The following is a 25,136-nucleotide window of genomic DNA, read 5'->3' as shown; positions in this document are numbered from 1 at the left end:
TTTGATGCCCAGGTGTAAATATTTACCATCAGTTTACTCAAAACACTGAAAATACAAAACCTCCTGATGAAAATGACCATTTTTAGTAAAATCCATTATTTTTGTTAAAGTAGAGATTATCTTGGACACTGCTTCTGACCCGTACGGGTTCAGATTTTACTCTTTCCATGTGATAGTGAAAATAAATCTGGATCAAAAGCCATTTTTATTTTTGACTCCCTATAAACTCCATAATAAAATTACAAATGTCCTTCTCCCTGTTATAGCAAAGAGTATCTCGTAGATGTTCCAGCAGACCTTTGCCCTCAGACTGCAGGTGTTAAATGAATAAATGACCTGCACTTGTATAGCGCCTCTCAGAGTAAGGACTCCAAAGCGCTTTACACTACAGTGTATCATTCATCCATTCACACACACATTCACACACCCTGGGGCGCACTGACAGAGGCGAGGCTGCCGAGCACAGGCGCCACCAGTTCCTCCGACCACCACCAGCAGGCAAGGTGGGTTAAGTGTCTTGCCCAAGGACACAACAGAGCCGGGATCGAACCGGCAACCTTCCGATTACTGGACAACCCGCTCAACCTGTTGCCTAAAGTAATGCCTGCCTGTTCTTAGGGTTCCTAGCAGGGGCGTGTCCAGGGAGTGGCCTGGGGTAGCACATGCCACCCTTAGAATCTGATTGGCTACCCCAGGTGCCACCCCACTAAGTTCCAGTTTAAACTGACTTTACATTGTTGACAAAAGGCTTGGGTTGTAAACTCCAAAATAGTGTGTGGTTGCATGAACCTTTCACCTTGTTTTCTAGCCCAGGCCCGTAGTATTAATATTATTTAATTTTTTTTTCATATTCACATAAATAGTAGAGTCCTTCTCAACTCCAGTTGGTGGCAGTAATGCAACAAGAAGTGACTTGCTAACCACCACAAAACTAGAAGATGAAGAGAAAAAAAATGCTGATTGTGCAATGTGAAACTCAAAAATTCACTAGAAAGTAAATAAATAAACGATTTGTGTAAATAAATAAATAAATAAGCACAACCATTGTTGCAACCCATGCATAAACAAGAACCCCACATGGGCCACCCAATTTTAAAAGTCCTGGGCACGGCTCTAGTTCCTGTCTCCCTTTACTGGAGCCTGTTGTCGCATGAGAGGCAAACGCTAACTTTAAACACTAACTTTCCTTTTTTGGTGAATTTATTAGTTACGGTTAACTTGAGTTATCCTAGCTCATCCCTTTAGTTATGCTATAATAGGCTTAGACTGCTGGAGGACACCCTGGCTTTACTCTGCATGTTTGTATTGCTGCCACTACTTTTGTCTCCTCTGTTGGTCCCTCTTAGGAAGGCCCACCTCTTAGGAAGGCCCAGGCCCAACGCCTTTTCTGTCCTGAGCCTGGTCCCGGCTAAAATGAGTCGTTTCTGTCACCCATTATTGTCCTCCTGCAAAGTGGAGATTGCATTAAATAAAGATTTAGAGAAATCTGCTGGTTTCAATTTTCAAACGAAAAGTAATGCACCTGAAATGAGAATTAAACTAATTCGTTCACCTATTTGAGTTGACATAAGCAAGAATGTACTTTACTAGTTTGATTGTTCACCTGTTGTAGTTAGTTACGCTGTTGAAGCAGCAGGAAGAGTAAATGAGTGTCTGACCCGGTGAGGAACAGCAGGATCCACAGCTCTGGCCTGTTTGCTCTGCTCTTCTATCACCAGGTGCATTTAGTTATCTTCCAGGATGGAGATCACCTTTAACCTCATTGTACCTGAACACGCATGCGCACCGCGGTACGCGACCCTTCAAGACAATAGTTCATTAATAAACATTATTCAGTATATTTTTAACTTAAACGAGTTATTGACAAACAATTTTAACCTCTCACACATTATTTAACTTAAAAAACACCATGTCCGTCCAACTGCTAGAGCGTCTGCAAGTTTCAGCATTTTTTCAGGTGAAAAAGATAAACGGGTGAAGAGACTAAATACCTCGTGTTGACTGTGTCCGCTCAGCCTGTTTATTATGGCACGACTGACTGTGCTTTCCCTAAATTATCAGGAGAGGAGGAAGTTATCGCGACATCATCCAGTGTCAAATGTCATAACACAGACATTTTTATCGAGCCAGAAACGTTCAACTCTGTCACAAAATGTTTATTTTGAGGTTATTGAAATGTTCGGAGGTTTTGTTCAAATCATGAACGTGGATGTTTTTCCTCATTACAGATTGTATTTTTAATTAAAAATAAAGTTTTATAACTGAACATACGTGAGCATATGATTCAACTAATGACGTACAGCATCACACTTTTATTTATGAGAAGATTAAATCACAGGTTTCTTCTTTTACCTTCTCCAAACAGATGAGTTTATTGCTTAAAACAAAGATCATGCAGGACTCTTTGTACGATTGTAAGAACGTAAAAGCATTTAGAAGTAATGCAGAGCCACACGTCTACAAGGCAACTGTGATGCGTTTAACCCAGATACAGCTTTAAGTGATTATGGAAGTAAACAATGTGAAGAGTAATAAATGACTAAATCTATTCACACAGATTGTACGTATAACACTGGGTATTTGTTCTTTGTGTGTCTTGTGAATCATTTCAACACCAAATGAAACTTTTAGTAGTTTAAAATATTAACATCATTCTAAATAGACTCTAACATTTACAAATTAAAATACAATTTTCCCCTTAAAGCGTTCCAACTCATGGCCGTATATTCCTTTTGACTCGCACAGCAACATCGGCCAAACTAATCAGAAACCTGCTACGCCTGCTCCATCAGTCAAAGTGACCGTTTCAAAAGGCTCGCAGGAGTTGTTGTTTTTCTTCCATAATGGTCAACCTGCAGGTAAAAAGTGTCGACATGAACGCTTTACTCCTTAGGAACTCTGAAACCATCCTTTTCTTTCCGGAGACTTCTCATGGTCTCAACTGGGTCCATCTGCTTCACGTGGTCTTGGACCGACTTCTCTCTGAGTTAAACATTAGAAACATAAAGCATGAGTCGAGCAGATCTTTGACCAGCTCTGATACGCTGAAACTCTCAGATGCTGTTAGCATCAGCTCGGCTGCACGTACTTTACTCTCATGAAGGGATTGAAGGTGAATTCATCCTCCAGCGTGGATGGGATGGTCGGCTCTCCGTTGCTGCACTTCTCCTACAGAAAAAAAAACAACTAATTATTCACAGGATTATGATTTTTGTATCATGTTATTCAAGCGAGCTACGATACCTTAGCCCATTCCAGCTTCTTCTGAATGACTTCATTTTTTGGTTCCACGTGGCGTGCAAATTTCAGATTGCTGACCGTGTATTCATGACCACAGTAGACACGCTTTGACAAGAAAAAAACAACTCGATTTAATCAACTTCAATGAGATTTATGCTCCAATATTTCATTCTTTTAAACTTCCCGGGTCCGTGAGCGTGCACAATCACCGTTTCACGAGGCAGACGTCCCAAAATTTCTATCAAGGCTTTGTACATCTGCTCCGCCGTGCCCTCGAAGAATTTACCACAGCCGGCCACAAACAGAGTATCGCCTGCACGTGGGAGAGGTGGCAACATCAACAGTGCAAAAATGACTCAGACAGTTCATGTGAAAGTCACAGGTAAGGACGTACCTGTGAAGACGGCAGGTGGATCAGAGGAGTTCTCTTTAGTAACATAGTAACAGATGTGACCCGTCGTGTGACAGGGAGTAAACAGACACTTCACACTTAGTGATCCCAGCTTTAAGCAGAAAAAAAAGTCATTCAGGTTAGCCAAAATGGGGATTTATGACTAGCTTTCCAAGGAAAAAACAGACTAAAAGGTCTCACTTTAAAAGTGTTGGAATGAGAAACTTTCTTAGTGATGGCATCGACACGGTCATCTCCCCCATAGACCCTCAGCCCTGGCATCAGCTTCACCATCTTCTCATTCCCACCGGCGTGATCCCTGCATCAGAGGAGTTACAGCTTTCACCATTGTGAAGTTGAGTGGTTCCGACATAGAGTTGTGAGAGCCGTGTGTGATGGTAGTGCGTGTAAACACACAACATGCAGCATACCAGTGGTGATGGGTGGTCAGAACTGTGGTGAGTTTAACGCCATGTTTTCTGACCGCTTCCACCACCTGTTCAAAGCACAGAAGAGTCCAAATAATCAGTTAAGTTCAAGGATGACTATCAGGTTGTAAATCAAACAAACTGAGTCAATTTGCAGTTTATGACTCAAACACCAATTTTGGGGCTGCACTGTGGTGAAGTGGTTAGCGCTGTTGCCTTGCAGCAAGAGGGTCCTGGGTTCAATCCCAACCTGGGGTCTTTCTGCACGGAGTTTGCATGTTCTCCCTGTGGATTTGTGGGTTCTCTCCGGGTGCTCCGGCTTCCTCCCACAGTCCAAAACCATGTCTTGGTTGGTCTCATTGAATTGTCCTTAGGTGTGAGTGTGTGTGTGCTTGGTTGTTTGTCCTGTGTGTCTCTGTGTTGCCTTGGGATGGACTGGCAATCTGTCCAGGGTGTACCCCGCCTGCATGCCCGGTGTCTGCTGGAGATGGGCACCAGCCACTTCCCCCCTCCAACCCCGCGAGGATAAGCGAGTAAGGAAAATGGATGGATGGACAACAATTTTGATGTTGGGTGGAATAAATAACTGGTAGACATGTTGAAGTCTAAGTCCTGATCTATTTCAGACCAGAGATTTATTTAGTTTTTCACCAGGTTTTTGAAGAACGAGTCAACACTTAAGATTAATCCTCCAGGTGTTTACAGAGATTTATTCAGCGACTATTGTGAAGTGTGTTTGAGTAAAAGGTTATAAATTATTCATAACATATGTAAATAACCACAGTCTCACCGCTCAATAGTCAACACCCTAATCACTTATTAACTCAACGTGCATGTTTAAGGAAAAGGAAACATACTCCAGTATGGAAAGCAAATGCAAACTAAAAAGTTAGAGTAGAGATTAAAATAATAATTATATTTTTGCTACTTTTAAGCAGCATTTTGATTTTGCAATTATGTTTTACTGGGTTAGTTACATTTTTTTTTAAGTTACCTTTATTGGCTCCACGGGGTCAACAATAGCGGCCTCTCTGGAGTCCTCATCGATCAGCAGGTACATGTAGTTGTCGCTGAGCGCTGGGAGCAGCTCCACCCTCATGCTGTCTTGTTGGACCAGGTGAGACTTCCTCACTGCGCTGTGAACGAGAGCAGCTGTCTGAGCCCGGACTTCAGCAGGTGCTTCAAAAGAAACGACACGGTCGATCAATAAATAACCCAAAAATTAAATCCTCACAACTTCTCACACAGCACTGACAGCTCTTCCTGATAACGACAACTAATCGTAATCGCTGCCCCTAAATAAAACACTTTAGCTTCATGTTGAATTGAACCGTTGTTATTATTATTTAGACTAAAGTGTCACCTAAAAGTTAATGTATTAAACCGCAGTTCTCTTCTGAAACAGGCCCGCTGTGCCCACTTCAGTGACAGTCTTCACCTCACAGCGACACAAACAAACATGATGTAACCACTGAGTTAGCTGTTAGCTAGCATGCTACGTAATAGCGTAACAGAAAAACAGTGTTCACGTACCGAGTTTTAACGCAGTAGCGGCTCCTATTAGAGTGCAGGCACTCCCCACTAGTGACTTCAATAACATCACAGTCACTACAGTCTTATCACGTCAGATTAAACCAGAAAAGTTAGTTAGTTCCGTCACCGCCCCCTTTTAAACAACAGACCCACCCAGGCCTGACTAATCAAATCTAGAGATTACAGTTTGTTTTTAAAAAAGCAGAAATTTTTGTTCATTTTTCTACTATAATGACATACAATTCATATATAAAACCTGAATTTCTATGTTAGATACTATGTAATGCTCATAAACCTGTGATATATGAGTAATGTTAGTTTTGATTTGACATGTTTTGTACACTCAAGCTTGCCGTAGCTTAATAATCCCGTGTTTGATCAGCGTGTGGGGTCAAAGTGTAGAGTTAAACTAACACCAACTGCTTTAAAGGAGCTACAGCTGCACTCATGGTAAATTCAACATAATGACAACACGGAACACAAGTCGGTTCTGGGAGTGGGGAAGGAAGATTATTTGTGTTGGGAGGAATTACGCGGATCACGCTAAGGAGCTGAAAAATGCAGTTCCCACTGAGCCGGTGCTGTTCCTGAAAGCTCCTTCTGCCTACGTGAGAGAGGGCTCTCCGATCCTGTTCCCCAGGTACAGCAGCAACCTGCACCATGAGGTGGAGTTAGGGGTGGTCATCGGCAAGGGAGGCACAGCCATCCCGCAGTCCCGCGCCATGGAGCATGTGGCGGGCTACGCTCTGTGCTTGGACATGACAGCCCGGGACATCCAGGACGAGTGCAAATCCAAGGGTTTACCCTGGACTCTGGCCAAAGCCTTCAACACCTCCTGCCCCGTCAGCGAGTTCATCCCCGTGGAGCGCATCCCGGACCCGGGGGACGTCCGGCTGTGGCTGAAGGTGAACGACCAGCTGCGACAGAGCGGCTGCACCTCCCAGATGATTTTCTCAGTGCCATATTTGATAAGCTACATCAGCGACTTCATCAGCCTGGAGGAGGGAGACCTCATCCTCACCGGGACCCCTAAAGGAGTCTCTGCCGTGCAGGAGCATGATGAGCTCCAGGCAGGGATCGAAGGTGTGATCACCATGAGCTTCAGAGTGGAGAGGAAGGACCACTGAGATGAAAGAAGCCAGCAGGGGGCAGTGCTGCACTCTCAGTCCTTCTGCTCTTTCTGACCCGTTCATAGTTTGGTCGGGTGCGTCTACGCAAACCTCTTATTTACTGTAACTCTTCTTCTTGTTTACCATTAGTTTTTAAATTAACTGCCATTGTCCTAATCACAAGGGATGAGTTCACGAGTTTCAAATAAAGTGAAATTTTCAAAGTATACACGTCAAAAGCAAGAAAACATGTAATTATTTTAATTACTGAATAAATACAATACAATCATAATGAATCCATTACTTGACTATTAAATAGTTATTGGATCTTTCTGTTATATAGTGATCTAAAACTAGTGTTAAAACTCTGTTTTGGTGGAAACCGCATGTTTTTAGCACACCTGAGGCACAATTTGTGCACAATTTTAGTCAGCAGCACAATTTAAAATTCCATTTTATTTATAAAGCACATTTCTACACAGCTGAGGCCAACCAAAGTGCTACACAGTAAAAGAGCATAAAAATCAACACAGGAAGAAAGTAATAAAAGTAGTGCAGTAACTACTATAAAATCAACAATAAAAATAAAACAGAGGCATAGTACAAGGCTAATTAGGCTGAAGTAAAAGTCAAGGAATAAAAATGAGCCTTCAGGCGTGATTTAAAATCAGAGAGAGGGGGCCATTCTCACTGCTAGAGGGAGTTGGTTCCAGAGACGAGGCGCACAGATTGAGAACACTTGTTCTCCTCGTGTCCTCACCTGAACAATTGGGACCTGTAACAGGCGGTGGTCTGCTGACCGAATAATTCGACCAAGTACGTAAGGCTGAACCAGCTGAGTCAAGTAGAGAGGCGCATAAAGATAGAGTGACTTAAAAACAAGAAGTAAAATTTTACGCTGGATGAAGTAGCACACCGGGAGCCAGTGCAGCTGGGTCAGAACAGGAGTAATGTGCTCCCTCCATCTGGTGTCCTTCAAAAGGCGGGCCGCCGCATTCTGAACCAGCTGTAGGCTCGCAACCGAGGAAGATGTAGATCCATAAAAAAGGGAATTTGCATAATCCAAGCGAGAGATCACAAATGCATGGATCACTGTGTGCAGGTCACGTCTAGTCAGGATGGACTTCATCTTTGATAGCCGGCGAAGCTGGAAAAAGCAAGATCTAACCACCTGGCTAACGTGAGAGTCCATCCGCAGCTCCAGGTCCAAAACCAGGTGTGAAAAGTTATTATAAAGCCAGCCCTTCACCTCATTCAGGCAATCCACAGCCGGTTGCACGGACTCTTGAGGTTTTAGTGAAATATAAAATTGACAGTCATCAGCATACAAATGATAAGACATGCCATATCGCCTAAAAATAGCTGCCAGAGGAAGAATGTAAAGATTAAAAAGCAGAAGTTCTAAAATAGAGCATTGGGGAACACCACAGGGCAGAGAGGAGGCTTCAGAGGCGAAATTCCCCAGCCTCACACGAAAACTTCTGTACGATCGGAACCAGTTCAGGGCAGTTCCCTGCATACACGTTACCTGGTTCAGTCGGGACAGAAGTATAGCATGGTCGACGGTGTCAATAAGGCCAGCCATTCCATGAAGGAATGACTTTCATCAATCACCTTTGATACTAGAAGTTGAAACGAGATCATCTCATGCAAAAATGTTGTAGTTTCAATCTTTTGGTTAAATTATGAAAACAACTTCATGAACGATTTCACTCAAAAACATCTATCTTGATGTGTACCCAAAGTCAGTTGTGTCTGACTCACGCCTAATAACACATTAAATCCCAGCTCAATATCTGAGGAATGGTCTGTGTGGTCTCTGATGTTAATAATGTGTAGAGGCCATCTAGATCTGGACTGAATCAATTGTAGAGGAAAAGACTCATTCTTGGGAAATTTGTCAAGATCCAACCAGTGGCTCAACAGATACTCTGTTAACAGACAAACTAATGCACAAACACAAGTAAAAACTTTGCTGCACACCTTTTGCATATCACAGAAAGGATTTCCCAGTTTTGCAGGGGAAAAGATTTCCAGCAGAGATTCCGACCATTGGGAAACTGGTTCCTTCTCTCTCTTAGCCTGGAGGACAGAACGTCTAAGATTTCAGAGGAGAATTTAAAATTTTGGTGTGTGAGACCAAAGAGAAGCTTTTCACCTCACCTCAGTTCATCTTGACTATGCCTAGACATGGCTGGGTCTAATTTACGTAGTTATCAAGTTTAAATTAAAAATTTAAGGTGTGATGATTCCATATAAATATGAAATATCAACCTGATTGATCTTTGAATGTTTAATCAGAAGATTCTAGGGCTCTTTGCTTCTTTAGGGACCATAAACACACTTCGTATTAATTCAGACAGAGTCAGGTATATAGTTTATAAAAATAATTTCATTCTTTTTCCTAAACTAACGATCATACATGACAAGATATGAATAATGAGATGTGATGTAATGGATATGAGGTGATTTAAAGTGATGTGTGAAATGTTGTAATGGAAGCTAGATGTTTTAGCAAAACCCGTCTTTGGATCAGAGAGAAATGGTGAAGTCTGTGTCGTAAAAGTGAAGTGGCTGTTTAGTGAGTAAACTACAGATTTGTTTGTTTAAAAATCATCTGGCGCAATCTGTGCCAAGTCTACGCACTCTTTGTGTGGAGGTTCTCGTGTGACCCAGGGAGTTGATGGTCACTATCGGTGGAGTGAACCTCTGATATCAGGAACCCGTAGATAGCTCCGATAGGACTCGTCTAGTCTGAGATCCATCCAGGTGAAGGCTGGAAGCTGGAATGCTTCTTTGCAACTAAAGCGGCCGTTTGCTTGGCTCTGAAAAGAGCCGTTTGTCTGCTATCAGCCGCAGCATTGCAGAGGCTTTGACTGGAAGTCAAAGGAGATGGTTTCAAAAATGCTTGTTCCCGAATTGGCTGGTTCGAGAGTCAGCTAGAAACTGAATTAATCGGGAAGTAATTCTTGTTTTAATAAATCCCAATGTTATGAGTTTTGGCCAACTTTGGCTAATCAGAATTTGCCACGTTTCGAGCACTTTACCAAACATTCCTCAGAAGACACTCGTTCAGATACAAAGATGTTTTAATATGGCGTCAGAGGCGTGCCACAACCCGTGCACGCGGATTGGGTCCACATCGCGAGTGTGAACGGGACTCGCGAGTGAAAATATACATGGCGAGAGGTCATTTGTGCACTGAGAGGGAGCAAACTGTGTCTGTGAGCGCACAAGGACGTGCACAAGTGACAAACCTGCGTGTGCGCGTTGCCAATGAGCACACGGCAGAGGAGGGGTTTTGGCACTCTGGAGGCGTGGCCTGTGGCAGATCTTCTCTGTTCTCTGATTGGTTAGTTTACCCCACACTTTATCCTCTACCTATCTAGACAAAAAAATCTGATATTCAGTAGTTGCTGTCATAGCTCAGCTGGGAGAGCGGGTGACTCTCCCCCTGGAGGATCCAGGTTCGAGTCTGGGCAAGGAACATAGAGTAGATGTCATGTTATTTTTTCCTAATTCCTGTGATATTATTTTACAGTTGTGACCGTTCAACTGTCATTAAACGTCCGAATGTTTGCTGGGCAGTGTTTTAAAAAGTGCACATAAGCTAGATGGTTTTAACCATATAAAATTATATTTTTTGTGATACTGGAAAAATACATACTGAAATAAAACTACTGATTGAAAACTATATGACTGTGGTTGTACAATATATGACTCACTAATACACTGCAAACTCCCTTAGAGTGGGGCTTCCAGAGAGAGAGAGAGAGAATTTGTATTCTGTCAAAGTCTTAATATTACTTCAGCCACTCTTGAGAGGAGACTCCAGATAAAAATAGACTTGTGGGTGTAGGTATGTTCAAGTTTAAAAAGTTCTTGCCTCATTAATGTATTGTTTATTTTTTTCAGCATTTAATTGACAAATTATCCTTTCAAATAATTACTTGATGAGTTACATAATTGTCCATTTAGAATTGTTGAATGGACTGAGTCAAGTTTGGTGCACTTAATATATTTCAAAACATGTTTTTTTTATTTTAATGATGCATATAAATAATTTAAATGTTAATTTAATGAAATATTTCTATTTTTTCATTACCTCACCCTTGTTTTGACAAAAACGGGACCTTGCTGGATGATATCATGGAGAAACTATTTGTTCACAGTACTTGGCTCAGTGAGGATCTGTGTACCAAAGGAGGAGATACTCAGAAATCTGTCTGCAGATTGTTACAACCCAGACTGGAAGTGGTGGGCTGTAATAAGAAAGGAGACCAAACAGAGGAGTGGGGGTTCAACAACTGATTTATTTAACCAAAGTAAGGATTTACTAAAATCCTACTGGCCATTATTCACTTCCGCCAACTCCGACACCGGCCAAAATATGATACCCGGCCGTTAATTGAATACCGGCTAATATTAGAGGATTTACGGTAGTCTAGTTTAATTTGTTTAGTAATACATCTTTAAACTTTTAAACTTGACTCTCTCTCTCTTTTGTTGTTTCTGAGTGAATACGAAGCTTTTATCTAATCCCTGCAATAAAAATTTCCAGTCTTCTGGTTAAACAGTACCCAACATATCCATAAGGTTGATTTCATATTTCCTAAGGAATCTTATGTCTAATGGCTTATTAAATAACATGTAATTTAAATCATTACACAGAACAACCTTGTGACTAATCTGACTAAAATTGTAATTGTTTGACAGCCCTGCTTTAAATGTTTTGTCATAAACAGTGGAAAGCTGATTTAAAACTTTTGTACAGAACTGTTTGTACTTTTAATGAAAACCACATTACACCAGAGGAAGCAGTCAGAATGAGTGGTGAATCCTTCAAAAGATTTAAAGATGATGGGTTCTAATTGAGAAAATAGGCGTATTATCGATGGTGTTTAGAGGACAGACGTTTGGTACAGCTTTCCTGTGGTTCTGCTCAAGTCTGGAAAATATTTGGCTGCTTGTTGGATCCAAGAAGGTTTAAAGAGGTCACACTCAGATGTTTAAATATAAACCTTTATTACATTAGTTTTACTTGTGTTCTTTAGCTCTTGATCTCCTTCATAGTTGCTATACTTACAGGATGTGCATCTTTAATAAATCCAAATCAACTCTGTTTTAGAGCGTTTATCCAGGTTCTGATGGAATTCTCCCACAGGATTATGTCTCCTCTTTGTTTAAGATCAAACATCAACCCGTCTCAGGCTGTAACCTGAGTGTTCCTCGCCTGTAGGACATCTTATCTCCACGACTCACAGCCTCAGTCCTTCAGGTTACAGTGTGTCCATCACTGTAAGTTATCACTAATCCTGGGTCTGAGAAAGGCTCGTTTTACCCCACCACAGGGTCCGATCAGACCGCGTTTTGTTCACAGCAGGTGTAGCCTTTTATGAGACATGAATCATACGGTCCCTTCCCTTTGTTCCTCTGCAGGTATTACACTCTCCCAGCCTTCAACAAAGGCTTCAAAAGCTGGCTCCCTGCTCTGATTTAGCCTTCGCCACTTTAACTGGCTGGTTGTCATTGAGCTGGACTTTAAGAAGGTACATTTGATGTTTCTGAAGGGGGAGGGAGGGGATTAAAAGGAGACCACAAGCTTCCGATCCGACACACACACACACACACACACACACACACACACACACACACACACACACACACACACACACACACACACACACACACACACACACCAGAGGTGATGTCAGTGAAACCGAGCCAGGTTTTAACCGAGCCAAACAGCAGCAAACACACACACACATTCCCATTTGGCTCAATGTTCTGAACAGTATTGTGACCCTTTGGAACTCTTAGAAGACAAGAGGAAGGATTTCGTTTTATGCCACAAAATACATAAAATATAATCCTAATGTCAAAATAAAATAAAAATTTCAACATCATGTTTGTTTTACACATGTTATCTCTGTAATGAAAGAAGTATCTGAGTGTGTTTACGCAGATGACATCCAACTGTACATCTCCTTTAAGCCCCATGAGATGTCTAAGCTGCAGTTGTTACACACCTGCTTAGACTCTATCAAAACCTGGATGGCTGGGAGCTTTCTACAGCTGAATGAAGACTGAGATCCTCATCTGTGCCCCAGACAAGCTGGTTCCCAAAGTCAGACTCTCTTGGTCAGCTTGCTTCTCACACCAAACCTTCTGTCAGGAATCTTGGCGTGACCTTTGACCCAGCTCTCACCCTGGATTCTAATGTCAGTTCTCTTGTTCGCTCTTCCTTCTTCCATCTCAGGAACATTGCTAAGCTGAATCCCATTCTGTCCTGCTCTGAACTTGAGACAGTTCTCCACACCTTCATCTCCTCACGCTTAGACTACTGTAACTCTCTTTTCACGTGTCTGAGCAGAACCTCCCTGAACCGTCTACAGGTGGTTCAGAATGCCTGTGCTCGGCTTCTGACCAAGTCCTCCAAACACACCCACATCACCCCGCTTCTCCTCCAGCTTCACTGGCTGCCAGTCAACTTCAGGGTTCATTTCAAGATCCTGGTTCTGGTCTATAGGGCCTTACATGGACAAGCATCATCTTACATTGACGATCTTCTCAGTCCCTACACCCCCAGCAGGTCCCTGAGGTCCAGTGACCAAAGCCTACTGGTTGTGCAGCACTTGACATGGTTTTGGGGACGAGTTTAACCCAAGACATGCAGAATCACCACTCGCGCACCAAACAGGTAAAAATAAAGTTTCTTTATTAAAATAATTGGGAACTGAGGATGCACTGGATATGGCCCAGTGGATTGTAACGGAACCACAGCGTCTGAGGAGGGGAGAGCAGAGGAGCAGGTAAGTACAGGGAGGTAAGTCAAAACTAGTTAGGTGCAGAGTTAAGACTTACGGGGAGCTGGGAGCTGAGGAGTTAGCGAGGGTAGGTGGAGTGCCGGGGTGAATCAAGGAAGGGGGGTGTCCAGGAGAGCGAGCGCAAGGAGAGCAGGAGAGCGAGCCGGCAGGGAGGAGAGGAGAACGGTGAATGCTGCGTCTAGAAGATTTATGAAGCATAGGTGAGTAATCCAGCGGAGGTGAGTAATCCAGCGGGACTGTGGAAAGGTAACAGGGGAGCCACAGGAGAACCAGAGGAGCTTCAGAAGTCCAAGGAGCAACCTGATGAGTCAAGGTAAGGTCCACAACAATCCAAAAATCCTAGGAACAGGTAAGCAGGGTAAATCCACAGAGACTCAAAATTTCCAAGAGTTTAACCAGAAGTCACAAAGGGCAGGAACTACCAAGTTGTAGTTAATCATCCAGCGTCGAGTTGTGTTCTCCTCCTCCTCTCATAGCTGGACCCGCTGATTGACAACGAGCTGCAGCTGGAGACTCCCTCTCCTGAAACACAGCAGCTCAAAGATGGAAACGATACTCACCCCAGCACATGACAGCACCAGGCTAAAGACCAAAGGTGACAGATCATTTGCTGCTGTGGCCTCCAGACTCTGGAACCCTCTCCCCCTGAACCTGAGATCAGTAGTCTCCATTAAAAAGCAGCTGAAGACTCACCTGATCAGGCTGGTTCTGATGTGACCTTCATCACCACCCTCTCCTTATTCTGCTCTTATTCCGCTTTTCCTGGGATCCATTGATTTCCTAGCCTGGCCTGCCAGACTCCTCCTTTGTTTAACTCTGCACAGAGGAAGGGTCTGGGAACTCTCCCATTCAAATAACCCCACCCCGTGAGAAATCTAACCGAGCCAATCAGCGCTGAGCAGCGTACGTCGCACACCATAACGCCGAGTTTGTCATAAACATGGCGACTGAAGCGGAGTTCGCTGCGACTCTTTCCTCCACTCTAAATGACTTGGACATGTCTAAAACCACAACAAGTAGAAGCGCTAAAAGCATTTCTGGTAAAGAAAGATGTTTGCGCTGTCGCCAGAAGCCATTTTTGACTACAGCTAAAAAACGACAGCGTTGCGTCGTTCAATTTTTTTGTTTTTGCTTTTGTGAAGCGGCTTTTGTGATCCTTGTCTTGAGAGGCGCTGTGTAAAAGATCGTCTTCATCATCTTCTTCTTTACATTCCGTGCTCCTGATAACTTTATCCTCTGAGAGTTGTGTTCTGCCGAATCCTTCTTGGACTAAAAATAAAAAGGTGTTTAACAACTTCAAAAAGCATTAACATGTGTTTGAAGTTTACCAACAAAGCATTCACTAAGTAGCTTTTTTCTCTCAGTACTGTGCAAAAACCTTGTCGTCCTCCTTTTTCTTCAGATTTTCCTCCCAGGAACCCAGCATTTGTTGAATTGGTGACTTTGTTGCGACTGCATCACTTTAAGTACCAAAGATAACACAAATTATGCTGTTTAGCTGCTGTGGAGATCTTTTGGTTGGTTATTTTGGCCTACTTTATTTTTCATGCACACACACACACACCTGTGTGTCTAATGTATGACACTAAAGATGAACACCAGACAGAACATTTGTGAAAAAGTGCTTAAAAACTTTTTAAAATCCTGATGATCTATAGATCAAGACCTCTTTTCTCTGACAGACATGCATTTAAAATCCAGTTGACTTTCTCTGAAAGTTATTTATTCATCACTAGTACGCTAAAAACATCCAGACCTATTTAAACGATTTATGCAGGTTTTTACTATAGTAAAGTATATTCTCTAGATTAAGAAAGGTCCCGAATGTGGAGCTGCTCTGCTGTCTGTGTCTCCTCTCCGCATTGGTGATGCCTGGCTTTGCGTGCTGCTGCGTGTGTCACCAGACGGGTCTGTGGTGTGCTATTCTCAGAGCACAACCACCAACACTCAGAAGGTTTGGAGGGACTGACTCACAACCATCAAAGGAAGCACACTCGAGACAGGAACATTGGTTTAATTGATTTTTTGGGAAACTCTGTGGAACCATCCTGCATGTCAGGGCCCCATATGCATGTTACACTAAATATATGAAAATCTTGGGGGGAAAGGGGATCCACTGGGATGTGCATTTAAAGTTCAAACTGTAAAACTGTCATCTTTACGGAACAATAAAACATGGTTTTTGCAAATAAAAAGAATGATGCATAAAGCAGCTATATAACTTCTTCTGCAGGTGTTTTTTATTTCTCTGTGAAGCATGGGATGAGCGTGCAGCGTTCCTACACAGCCAAATGAAAATGTAGGCCCACATAAAAGATTTGTTTTATTGTGAACATTTCCAGCCATTTGGCAGCAGTGTCCCAGTTTGTACCTCATAAAGCAAGTGCAAGCTTCTCTATAAAGTTTTTGTCCTCACAATTTTCCAATCAAGACCCAATAAGCAGTCTGGAGTTGGTATTTTAGAAATGAAAGTAGCAGTGGAAACACAAAAAATGCTATTATAAAAATCCATAATCCCAGACCCCTGAAGCAGATACTTACACTGTGTCCAAAATCTCTCCACCCCAAACTTCTCTCATCAATAAATCTGGATTTAAAACTCAGTTTGGAACCAGTGGAGAGTGTGTAAAGATCTCAGTGTGAGCCACATTTATTTAAGATTGATTACATCCGAAACTGAAATCCTACTTGAAGCTTTCTGTTTTTGGAAATGATCTCAGTCAGCATCAGTCATTAAGAGTGGTTTGTTGTATTTTAATTAAAACAACACAACCCTGAGGTACACCACAGTTCATCTGGGCTACTGCTGAATTGTCAAGAGTGACAGCAAAGATCTATGCTTTATCTACTATTAAATCCAACTCACATCACAGGAGGACGCAAAAAGATGCTGTCGCTCAGGAAAGAAAAGGAGGTGCTATAAAAAGTCTTTGGGATTTGTTTGACCAACTCAGAAATAATTCTTCCCAAAAGTTATAACTGATTATGTATGTATACTTCAAAAATAAGAAATAGAAAAGGGAATGTTTGCATACAATTAATTGTTATTGCTTTCAAGACATTGATTGGTCAAAAACAACACCCAAATTCCTCTAGTTTGACTTGACGGCAGAAGATAAATGACCAAGTTGTTGACTAATCAGGGGAACCATGCTCTCAGGGGCAATGATGAGACATTCAGTCTTTTCCGAGTTTAACTGAAGGAAGTTTTTTTTTCTAGCCAGCTGGTGATAGCTTATAAACACTCATAACTAGTAATTCAGACAGTTTATTGAACTCAGAATACACAGCTGAATATCATCTGCATATAGGTGATAAGAGACACTATGAAAAGAATTACTTATCTGTTCAAGAGGGTGTATGTATAGTAGAAACAACAGTGGACCCAAAACAGAGCCTTGTGGTACCCCGCAGAACAGATTGGTAGAATCTGACATGATTTGGTTTATACAGACACTGTAACTTCTGTTAGATAGGAACGACCTAAACCAGTCTAGAACAGTTCCAGAGATCCCCACTGAGACACTAAGTCTGTTGATTAAGGTGCTGTGATCAACAGTGTCAACAGCAGCAGAAAGATCTAACAAAACTAATGCTGTAAACTCCCCTGTGTACTTGGTGCATAAGTGAAAGTGTTAAAGACACACAGCCTTACAATGCTTGATGAGGAGCAGCTCTGCTGTCATTAATAATACATGTTTGAACTATTTTTGCCTTGATAATCATTTAAAAAAATGGACTAGTCATATCTCATCTTGCAGCTCACAGGAGGAGGTGAATCGTCTAAATTGTTGTTAAAATGCTCCAATACACTAAAATTCACTATAATTGCAGCACTTCACACATAGAGCTCTCCATTAACAAGAATAGCATGAACATAATGTGACAACACAATTAAAATACATAAATAAATGTAAACCAAATTAGATATACAAATTAATTTCACCCTGTTTGGTCCTGACCTGGGTTCTATAGTTCTCAAGTTGCAATGCATTATGGTCAATTTCTACCAATGTTGAAAACAACTGTATCCTATTTGCATAGGCGTCATTTTAACCGGGGACGCCGGGGACATGTCCCCGGCAAAATTTGTGATTGGCAGCTGTGTCCCCCCCACTTTAAAAAAAGCCTGCTGATGAGGATTTTTGTTTTACCAGCTCAGATCTTATACCAGGGGGTCGGCAACCTGTTCCCATCAAAGAGCCATTATTACCCGTTTCCCACAGTAAAGAAAACACAGCAGTAGCCGCAGCGTTGTGGGCGGGGCCTACCCTCAGACAGCAGAGAGCTGCTCACAACCAGGTGACAGCAGCCGGTACCGGTGCGTTGCACCCGTGGGGGATTCAACACCCACACTTTTCCTTCTGTTTTGCTCACCTCCACACCAGTCTGGTTTCTTTAGGTCGCACTCACTCTGTTTGCCTCATCTCCTTCTTCACCTCCCGCTTCTGACAGCCGATGTCGGGTTTCCAGGAGAGCAGGAGAGGGAGGGACGGAAGAGCTCGACTGAATTCATAATTTTACATCTTGACATTAGCAGTACAAAGTCTGAGTTTGATAACGTGAAGAACAACAATTTGCAGAGGTTATAACAGGCGCGGCGCCAGGTTTTCATTTTTGGGTGGGCCACGGTAATTTTGGACGGACCTTAATAAGCAGTGACTTAAGTGAAGCAGGCAGGTCGCGCTAGAAAATTTCGTTTAAAAAGACGTCATAAATGTGTTCCCCCGTCATTTTTATTTATAAAATATGAAGTAAAAACTCCCAATTTAATTTTCATTCATTTGTCATTAATATGTAGTCTACACCCGTGCGTTAAGTGGACCATCTTCCAGTAAAAGCAAAACATCCAGCCCACCTCTCCAAATGCGTAAAATGTGCATCAGCTGCCAGTTAGGCGCGCCGTGCGCACCATCAGCTACGTCAGCCCAGACAAGAGCAGAGCAAATAGAGAAAGAATAGAGGATAATTGTGTCTGGATGTGGATGGAGATTACATTTTACAGCAGCCTGATAATCATTTAAATACGTAAACCATCACCTGTCTTCTAGTCCATGCTATCAGCATTATTTTAATTGGTGTGTGTGTGTGTGTGTGTGTGTGTGTGTGTGTGTGTGTGTTTTCCACTTCAAACACTGGTCTAACCAGCCAGACCAGCGTGTCCAGTAACATATTAATGTTACACTTCATGTAGGCTAGGAACATTCCACCTGCCGTGGCCCGACCGCTTCTGCTCTACATAAACTTTGTGTGTAATCAAATGTCTCTACAGGTGCTTTCTGAGGTGAAGAGGCTATTCTGCCTCAGACTGGATGCGTCATGCGTCTCCATATTAGAGACGGGAACAAGCGCTGTTCAACCAAAGTTTTATAATTTCATAAAAAGAACATTTTTCCAAGTGACACATCCCTCAGAGAGACCGGGTTTCCAGACCGCTTCAGTGGGAGGAAATCTTATCGCATGCACCGCGGTTCTGTACTGTGCTGCAAACCCCTCAGATCTTTAGCCCACTGTCCACCGTGGGCGCTCCGAGCCGCACTGAACACAGTGTCCAGTATAAAGCTCTGATGTTCTGATGGGAATCAAGTTACCTCTGCGATGTGCGTAACGATTAAAATGTCAGCTCATCCATGCGCATCAGTGTGCGTTGTGGGGTCATTCTTTCAAAACAACCAACATCCTTGAGTTTATCCGTCAATATGTGGCAAGGTGGAGAAACAGGGGCCGGGTGGGATTCGATTCCCAGACTCCCGGGTGAGAGTCTTACGCTCTAACCAGTCAGCCAAAGGAACAACCCCTTGGCCAAGTAGCCAGGGCGCATTATCTATCGGGACACTGTGACAGGACACTCACACTGCCACACCTGATTATGAAACTTTGGCTGAATAGTGCTTGTTCCTGTCTCCAATGTGGCGACGCATCCAGGAACCTGTCTGAGGAGAAGCCCAGAATCTGACATCCTCCAGCTCAGGAAGCGCCTATGATTACGCACAAGCGTGACGCGTCAACCCGGTCTCACAGTAAGACCGGGTTGGAACTGCTCAGGTTTACGCAGACAATCTTTACATTTAGAATTGGCATACAGATGTAAAATTAATGCAGTAAAATATACAGCTTTTTATTTAAATATCCATTCATTATTTTACAAACACAGAGAGCCGCATCAGATGGATGGAAGAGCCGCATGCGGCTCCAGAGCCGCGGGGTGCCGACCCCTGTGCTAGCCTACTTTATTGTCCCCAGCAATTTTTAAACCCCACTCAAGTGTATGGTTATTGTCCCCAGCAATTCTGAAAACAAACTGACGCCCTTGCCTATTTGTATTTGACCAGGTGAGGAATTTTTTTGGAAATAAGACAGCAGCTCGGCCTAGCCGTTAGCTTATCAATCCTGTGGAAGGTAAGCATAATGTCTAATAGCTGAGAAGGAAGGGTGGTGATTATTTATGATTTTTAATCAGAGGCTTATTTCAAAATAGCCTAAATTAGTATTTTAGAAAAGCAGAGTTTTGTTTCATTCACACACAAAAAAAGCGGCTGCTGTGCAATTGTCACTTTCTCCAGGACCACTCTCAGACTGATCTCTGGAAATAAACAATAAAAATCTGATTTCTCTTGCAGCAGATAAATATGGGCGTGTTCAAAGTTGTCTGCAAAAAAACCCAACAAACTTTAATAAATCCTGCAAACATATCAGCATGATCACATACCACAGACCAACAAAACTCATCTCAATCAATTTAACATTTTTTTCTTTTGGTTTTAAATATATGCAGCATCTTGCTTTTTTTTTCCTATTTCTTGATGATGGTTTTCTGTTTTTAGCCAGCTTCAGTCCAGATGGTTCTTCTTCTTCCTACCATAGAAAACACACCATGAAAGAAGAGAGCTCTGTTGTTAATTTCATGCCCAGAAAGGAAGGAGTTTTTTTTTTCCTTTTTGGGTGAGCTAACATCTTTCGTAATTAAAGGCTGCAAAGCTTGCATGCAGGGGACTGTACATGTGGCCCCAACTGTGGAAGGGGTAGAGACAAGAGGTGGGGAGGACAGATTTATCTGGAGTGATGGCAGAACAGGAAGTAAAGCCAGAGCTTCACAATGAGCAAACAGTTAAATAGAAGGTGCCACAGAAAGACAGGAAAGATTTGCAGCAACACTCTTCTGGTTGCCGCGCTCAAAATTACCATTTGCAGTGGCCTCCAGTGGGAATTAAAGCCTTGTAAGTTGTACTCAGGAATAAAAGGTGCTGGTGCATCATTTCCAGGAACTTGAAGTGAGCCATGTTGCAGCTGAGCTTCAGACGACAGGATTTGGAGTCTTATTTTCTGACATTTGGAGATATTGCCTCAATATGCACAACAGCAGCACGACTCTACTACTGTCTTGCAATGTTTATTTCCACAAATTACACACGCCTAGAGGAGCTTCTGCTGAGTGGTGAAGTTGCCAATGATGTTGGTTAGCTTAAACTAGCTGAGATGTTGTTTCATGGATGCAACAGCCGTCCCCGTTGTGAGTCAGGATGGGTGAGTCCATGAATGCTATTTCCATCACTGTGGAATTTACCCCCATCAGCGCCCTCCTCCTCACCCCCACCCAGGAGGCCCTCACATCACACACCTCCACCACAACCCTACACATCCGTGAAGCAGATGTGAGGAAGCAATGCAAGACTCTGAAGGCACGAAAAGCCCCCGGCCCCTTTGGTGTATCTCCTGCCACTCTAAAGCACTGAGCTGAAAAGCTGGCCCCATTGTTTACGAGAATTTTCAGCTCCTCACTAGAAGCATCTCATGTGCCAAGGATCGCTGGAACCAGCGGCTACAGACCTGTGGCTCTGACATCCGCGTTCATGAAGTCATTTGACCACCTGGTTCTCCCCCACCTCAGTACCCCCCCCCCCCCCCCCCCCCTTCTCCCTACAGTTTGCCTACAGAGCCAACAGGTCTGTAGATGATGCCATCAACATGGCTCTACACTTCATCCTGCAGCATCTGGACTCCCCGGGTACCTACACCAGGATCCTGTTCGTGGACTTCAGTTCTGCCCTCAACACAATCCTCCCAGACCTCCTCCAGGACAAAATGTCCCAGATGAACATGCCTGACACCATCTGCAGGTGGATCACTGAATTCTTGATGGACAGGAAGCAGCAAGTAATAATAATAATAATACATTTTATTTAAAAGCGCCTTTCTGGCCACTCAAGGACACTGTACAGAATAAAAACACAAATCAATCAGTAAGTAAACATACGTAAACATCAACAAACAAGGCACTCTAAAATTCAAAGCTGATATGTGGTTATGAAGAGGTGAGTTTTGAGTTGTTTTTTTTTTATTCTGTGAATGAGTTAATGTTCTTGATGAGAGGGGGAAGGGAGTTCCAGAGTTTGGGAGCGGTGCAGCTGAAGGCTCTACTCCCCATGGTGCTGAGATGGAAGGAGGGCACAGAGAGATGGATGGAGGAGGAGGACCTGAGGGAACGGGACGAGGTGACAATGTGAACGAGATATGTGAGGTAGTGAGGGGCGAGGTTATGGATGGCCTTGAAGGTAAGAAGGAGAATCTTGAAGTTAATCCTGGTGTGCACTGGTAGCCAATGGAGTTGTTTGAGGATGGGTGTGATGTGATGAGAGATGGGAGTTTTAGTGACGATGAGTTTTAGTGAGGCTGGAGAAGAATGTCTCAGACCTGCAGACCATCAGCACCGGTTCCCCTCAGGGTTGTGTTCTCTCCCCTCTGCTCTTCTCCTTGTACACCAACGGCTGCACCTCCAACCATGAGTCTGTCAAGCTTATCAAGTTTGCAGACGACACCACCGTCATCGGACTCCTCTCTGGCAGGGATGAGTCTGCCTACAGAATAGAGGTGGAATGGCTGGTGTCCTGGTGCAGCCACAACGACCTGGAGCTAAACGCCTAGACCCACCATAACCCTGTCTGACACTCCCATCACAATGGTGGACTCATGTGGCTTCCTGGGCAGCCCCATCACCCAGGACCTTAAGTGGGAGCCCACCATCACCTCCATCATGAAAAGATCCAGAAGAGGATGAACTTCCTGAGGCAGCTGAAGAAATTCAACCTGCCAGCACAGACGATGAGGCAGTTCTACACCTCAGTCATCAGGTCCATCCTCACCCCTTCAGTCACCATCTAGTACAATGGACCTTCCTGCATGTCATGCGCTCTGCTGAGAAGGTCATTGGCTGCAAACTTCCCTCCATACAGGACCTGTACGCCTCCAGGACATTGAGGCGTGCAGGTAGAATGTAACAGCTGACCCGTGTCACTCTGGACACAGTCTCTTTGACTCGCTCCCATCTGGCAGGAGGCTCAGATTAATTCGGACCAGAATCTCTCGACACAAGAACAGTTTCTTCCCCTCTGCTGTTGGACTCATGAATGACAATCCTAGAACTGCCCACTCCAGTTGCTTTGTTTCCATCACATGACCCTGTGTTGGGTTTGTACCTGAACTGATCCGCTCTGATCAGTACCTACAATGTTTTGTATATAGTAGCGTTTCTCTAATTGTTGCCATCCATCCATCCATCCATCCATCCATCCATCCATCCATCTCCATCCATCTCCATCCATCCATCCATCCATCCATCCATCCATCCATCTCCATCCATCTCCATCCATCCATCCATCCATCCATCCATCCATCCATCCATCCATCCATCCATCCATTTTCATCCGCTTATCTGGAGTCAGGTCTCGGGGGCAATAGCCTAAGGCGAGAGGCCCAGGCTTCCCTCTCCCCAGCCACTTGGGCCAGAGCCTCCGGGGGAATCCCAAGGACTTCCCTGGCCAGGTGAGAGTCATAGTCCCTCCACCGTGTCCTGGGTCTACATTTTGGTCTCCTCCCAGTTGGACGTGCCCGGAAAACCTCACCAGGGAGGCGTCCAGGAGGCATCCTGACCAGATGCCCGAGCCACCTCAACTGGCTCCTCTCGATGTGGAGGAGCAGCGGGTCTACTCTGAGCCCCTCCTGGATGACCGAGCTTCTCACCCTATCTCTAAGGTAGAGCTCAGCCACTCTTCGGAGAAAACTCATTTCAGCCTCTTGTATCTGCGATCTTGCTCATTCTTTCGGTCACTACCCAAAGCTCATGACCATAGGTGAGGGTAGGAACGTAGATTGACTGAAAAATCGAGAGCTTCGCCTTCTGACTCAGGTCTCTCTTCACCACGACAGACCGGTACAACGCCCGCATCACTGCAGATGCAGCACCAATCAGCCTATCGATCTCACGCTCCAGTTTTCCCTCACTCGTGAACAAGACCCCGAGATACTTAAACTCCTCCACTTGGGGCAGGACCTCATCCCTGACCCGGAGAAGGCATTCTACCCTTTTCCGAATCAAGACCATGGTCTCAGATTAAGAGGAGCTGATTCTCATCCCAGCTGCTTCACACTCGGCTGTGAACCGCTCCAGCGAAAGCTGAAGATCACATTCTGATGAAGCCAATTGGACCACATCATCTGCAAAGAGCAGAGACCTGATCCTCAGGCCACCAAAATGGATGCCCTCCACACCTTGGCTATGCCTAGCAATCCTGTCCATAAAGGTTATGTACAGAATCGGTGACAAAGGGCAGCCTTGGCGGAGTCCAACTCTCACTGGGAACGAGCCGACTTACTGCCGGCCATGCAGTCCAAGCTCACACACCGGTCATACAGGGACGTAACAGCTCATATCAGAGGGCCTGGTACCCCATACTCCCGGAGTGTCCCCACAGGGCCCCCAAGGGAAACAGTCAAACGCCTTCTCCAAGTCCACAAAACACATGTAGACTGGTTGGGCAAATTCCCAAGCACCCTCCAGGATCCCCCTAAGGGTATAGAGCTGGTCCAGTGTTCCACGGCCAGGACGAAAACCACATTGCTCCTCCTGAATCTGAGGTTCAACAATCCAACGGACCCTTCTCTCCAGAACCCCTGAACAGACCTTACCAGCAAGGCTCAGGAGTGTGATCCCCCTGTAGTTGGAACACAGCCTGCGGTCCCCCTAGATTTAGAGGTCCCCTCTAATTGTTGCCACTGCATATTATTATTTTAAGTTTATGTCTCGCCAAATAGAATATTTACTAAGCAATCACGGTGTAACCATGGACACATTGCTTGGTGTGTGTGTGTGTGTGTGTGTTTGTGTGTGTGTGTGTGTGTAGGATGGTCCATCTGTAGTTAGTCTGGACATCAGGTACTTGGATTTCCCTTCAGAAAGATCCCAAAATTCCAGGTGTAAGTGAGGCTTGTGCTAGTCAGGTGGAGGGATGTTACTTCGAAAAAGTAATTTGATTACTGATTTATCCTTAAAAAGTAACTCAGTTACTATCCTGATTACTTGCTATCAAAATAAACCAAATAAAAATACAAATTATTGTATTAGTTGCATTCAGCCGCTGCCACCAACTGCCAATTCCCTTTTTTATCTGGGTAGTCTTGATATGCCGCCATACACCCAGAGCACAGAATAAACAAGTTTCAAAGCAAATTAAATGAATGAAAATGTTATTTTAGGTAAAAATTTACATCAAAACTTACAAAATCTCACACACACACACACACACACACACACACACACACACACACACACACA

General features: G+C 43.8%; 2 protein-coding genes across 4 annotated transcripts; one reads left to right on the top strand and one right to left on the bottom strand.

Moving 5' to 3' along the window:
- Nucleotides 1-2,141: 2,141 nt before the first annotated feature.
- On the bottom strand, nt 2,142-5,749 carry hagh (hydroxyacylglutathione hydrolase). 3 transcript variants are annotated; one of them, XM_015945685.3, is made up of 9 exons: nt 5,593-5,749; nt 5,054-5,238; nt 4,063-4,127; nt 3,833-3,950; nt 3,635-3,743; nt 3,450-3,553; nt 3,244-3,345; nt 3,089-3,168; nt 2,142-2,982 (listed from the first exon to the last, which is right to left on the bottom strand). In XM_015945685.3, exons 1-9 carry the CDS (start codon nt 5,657-5,659, stop codon nt 2,883-2,885), a joined length of 930 nt encoding a protein of 309 aa, XP_015801171.1. In that variant the 5' UTR covers nt 5,660-5,749; the 3' UTR covers nt 2,142-2,882. The 3 variants fall into 3 exon arrangements, with proteins under 3 accessions (XP_015801171.1, XP_015801173.1, XP_015801172.1); XM_015945687.3 differs by having other exon boundaries at nt 5,054-5,195; nt 5,593-5,737; XM_015945686.3 differs by lacking the exon at nt 5,593-5,749 and adding an exon at nt 5,423-5,558.
- A 184-nt stretch (nt 5,750-5,933) lies between these two features.
- fahd1 (fumarylacetoacetate hydrolase domain containing 1) lies at nt 5,934-6,993 on the top strand. Its single transcript, XM_015945688.3, has one exon. It carries the CDS (start codon nt 6,057-6,059, stop codon nt 6,717-6,719), a length of 663 nt encoding a protein of 220 aa, XP_015801174.3. The 5' UTR covers nt 5,934-6,056; the 3' UTR covers nt 6,720-6,993.
- The last annotated feature ends 18,143 nt before the right edge of the window (nt 6,994-25,136 follow it).

This window comes from Nothobranchius furzeri, chromosome 12 (genome assembly GCF_043380555.1).
Source record: "Nothobranchius furzeri strain GRZ-AD chromosome 12, NfurGRZ-RIMD1, whole genome shotgun sequence".
NCBI classification, from domain to species: Eukaryota; Metazoa; Chordata; class Actinopteri; order Cyprinodontiformes; family Nothobranchiidae; genus Nothobranchius; species Nothobranchius furzeri.
The sequence above is the reverse complement of the archived record's forward strand: the minus strand, read 5'-3'. Positions and strand labels throughout refer to the sequence as shown.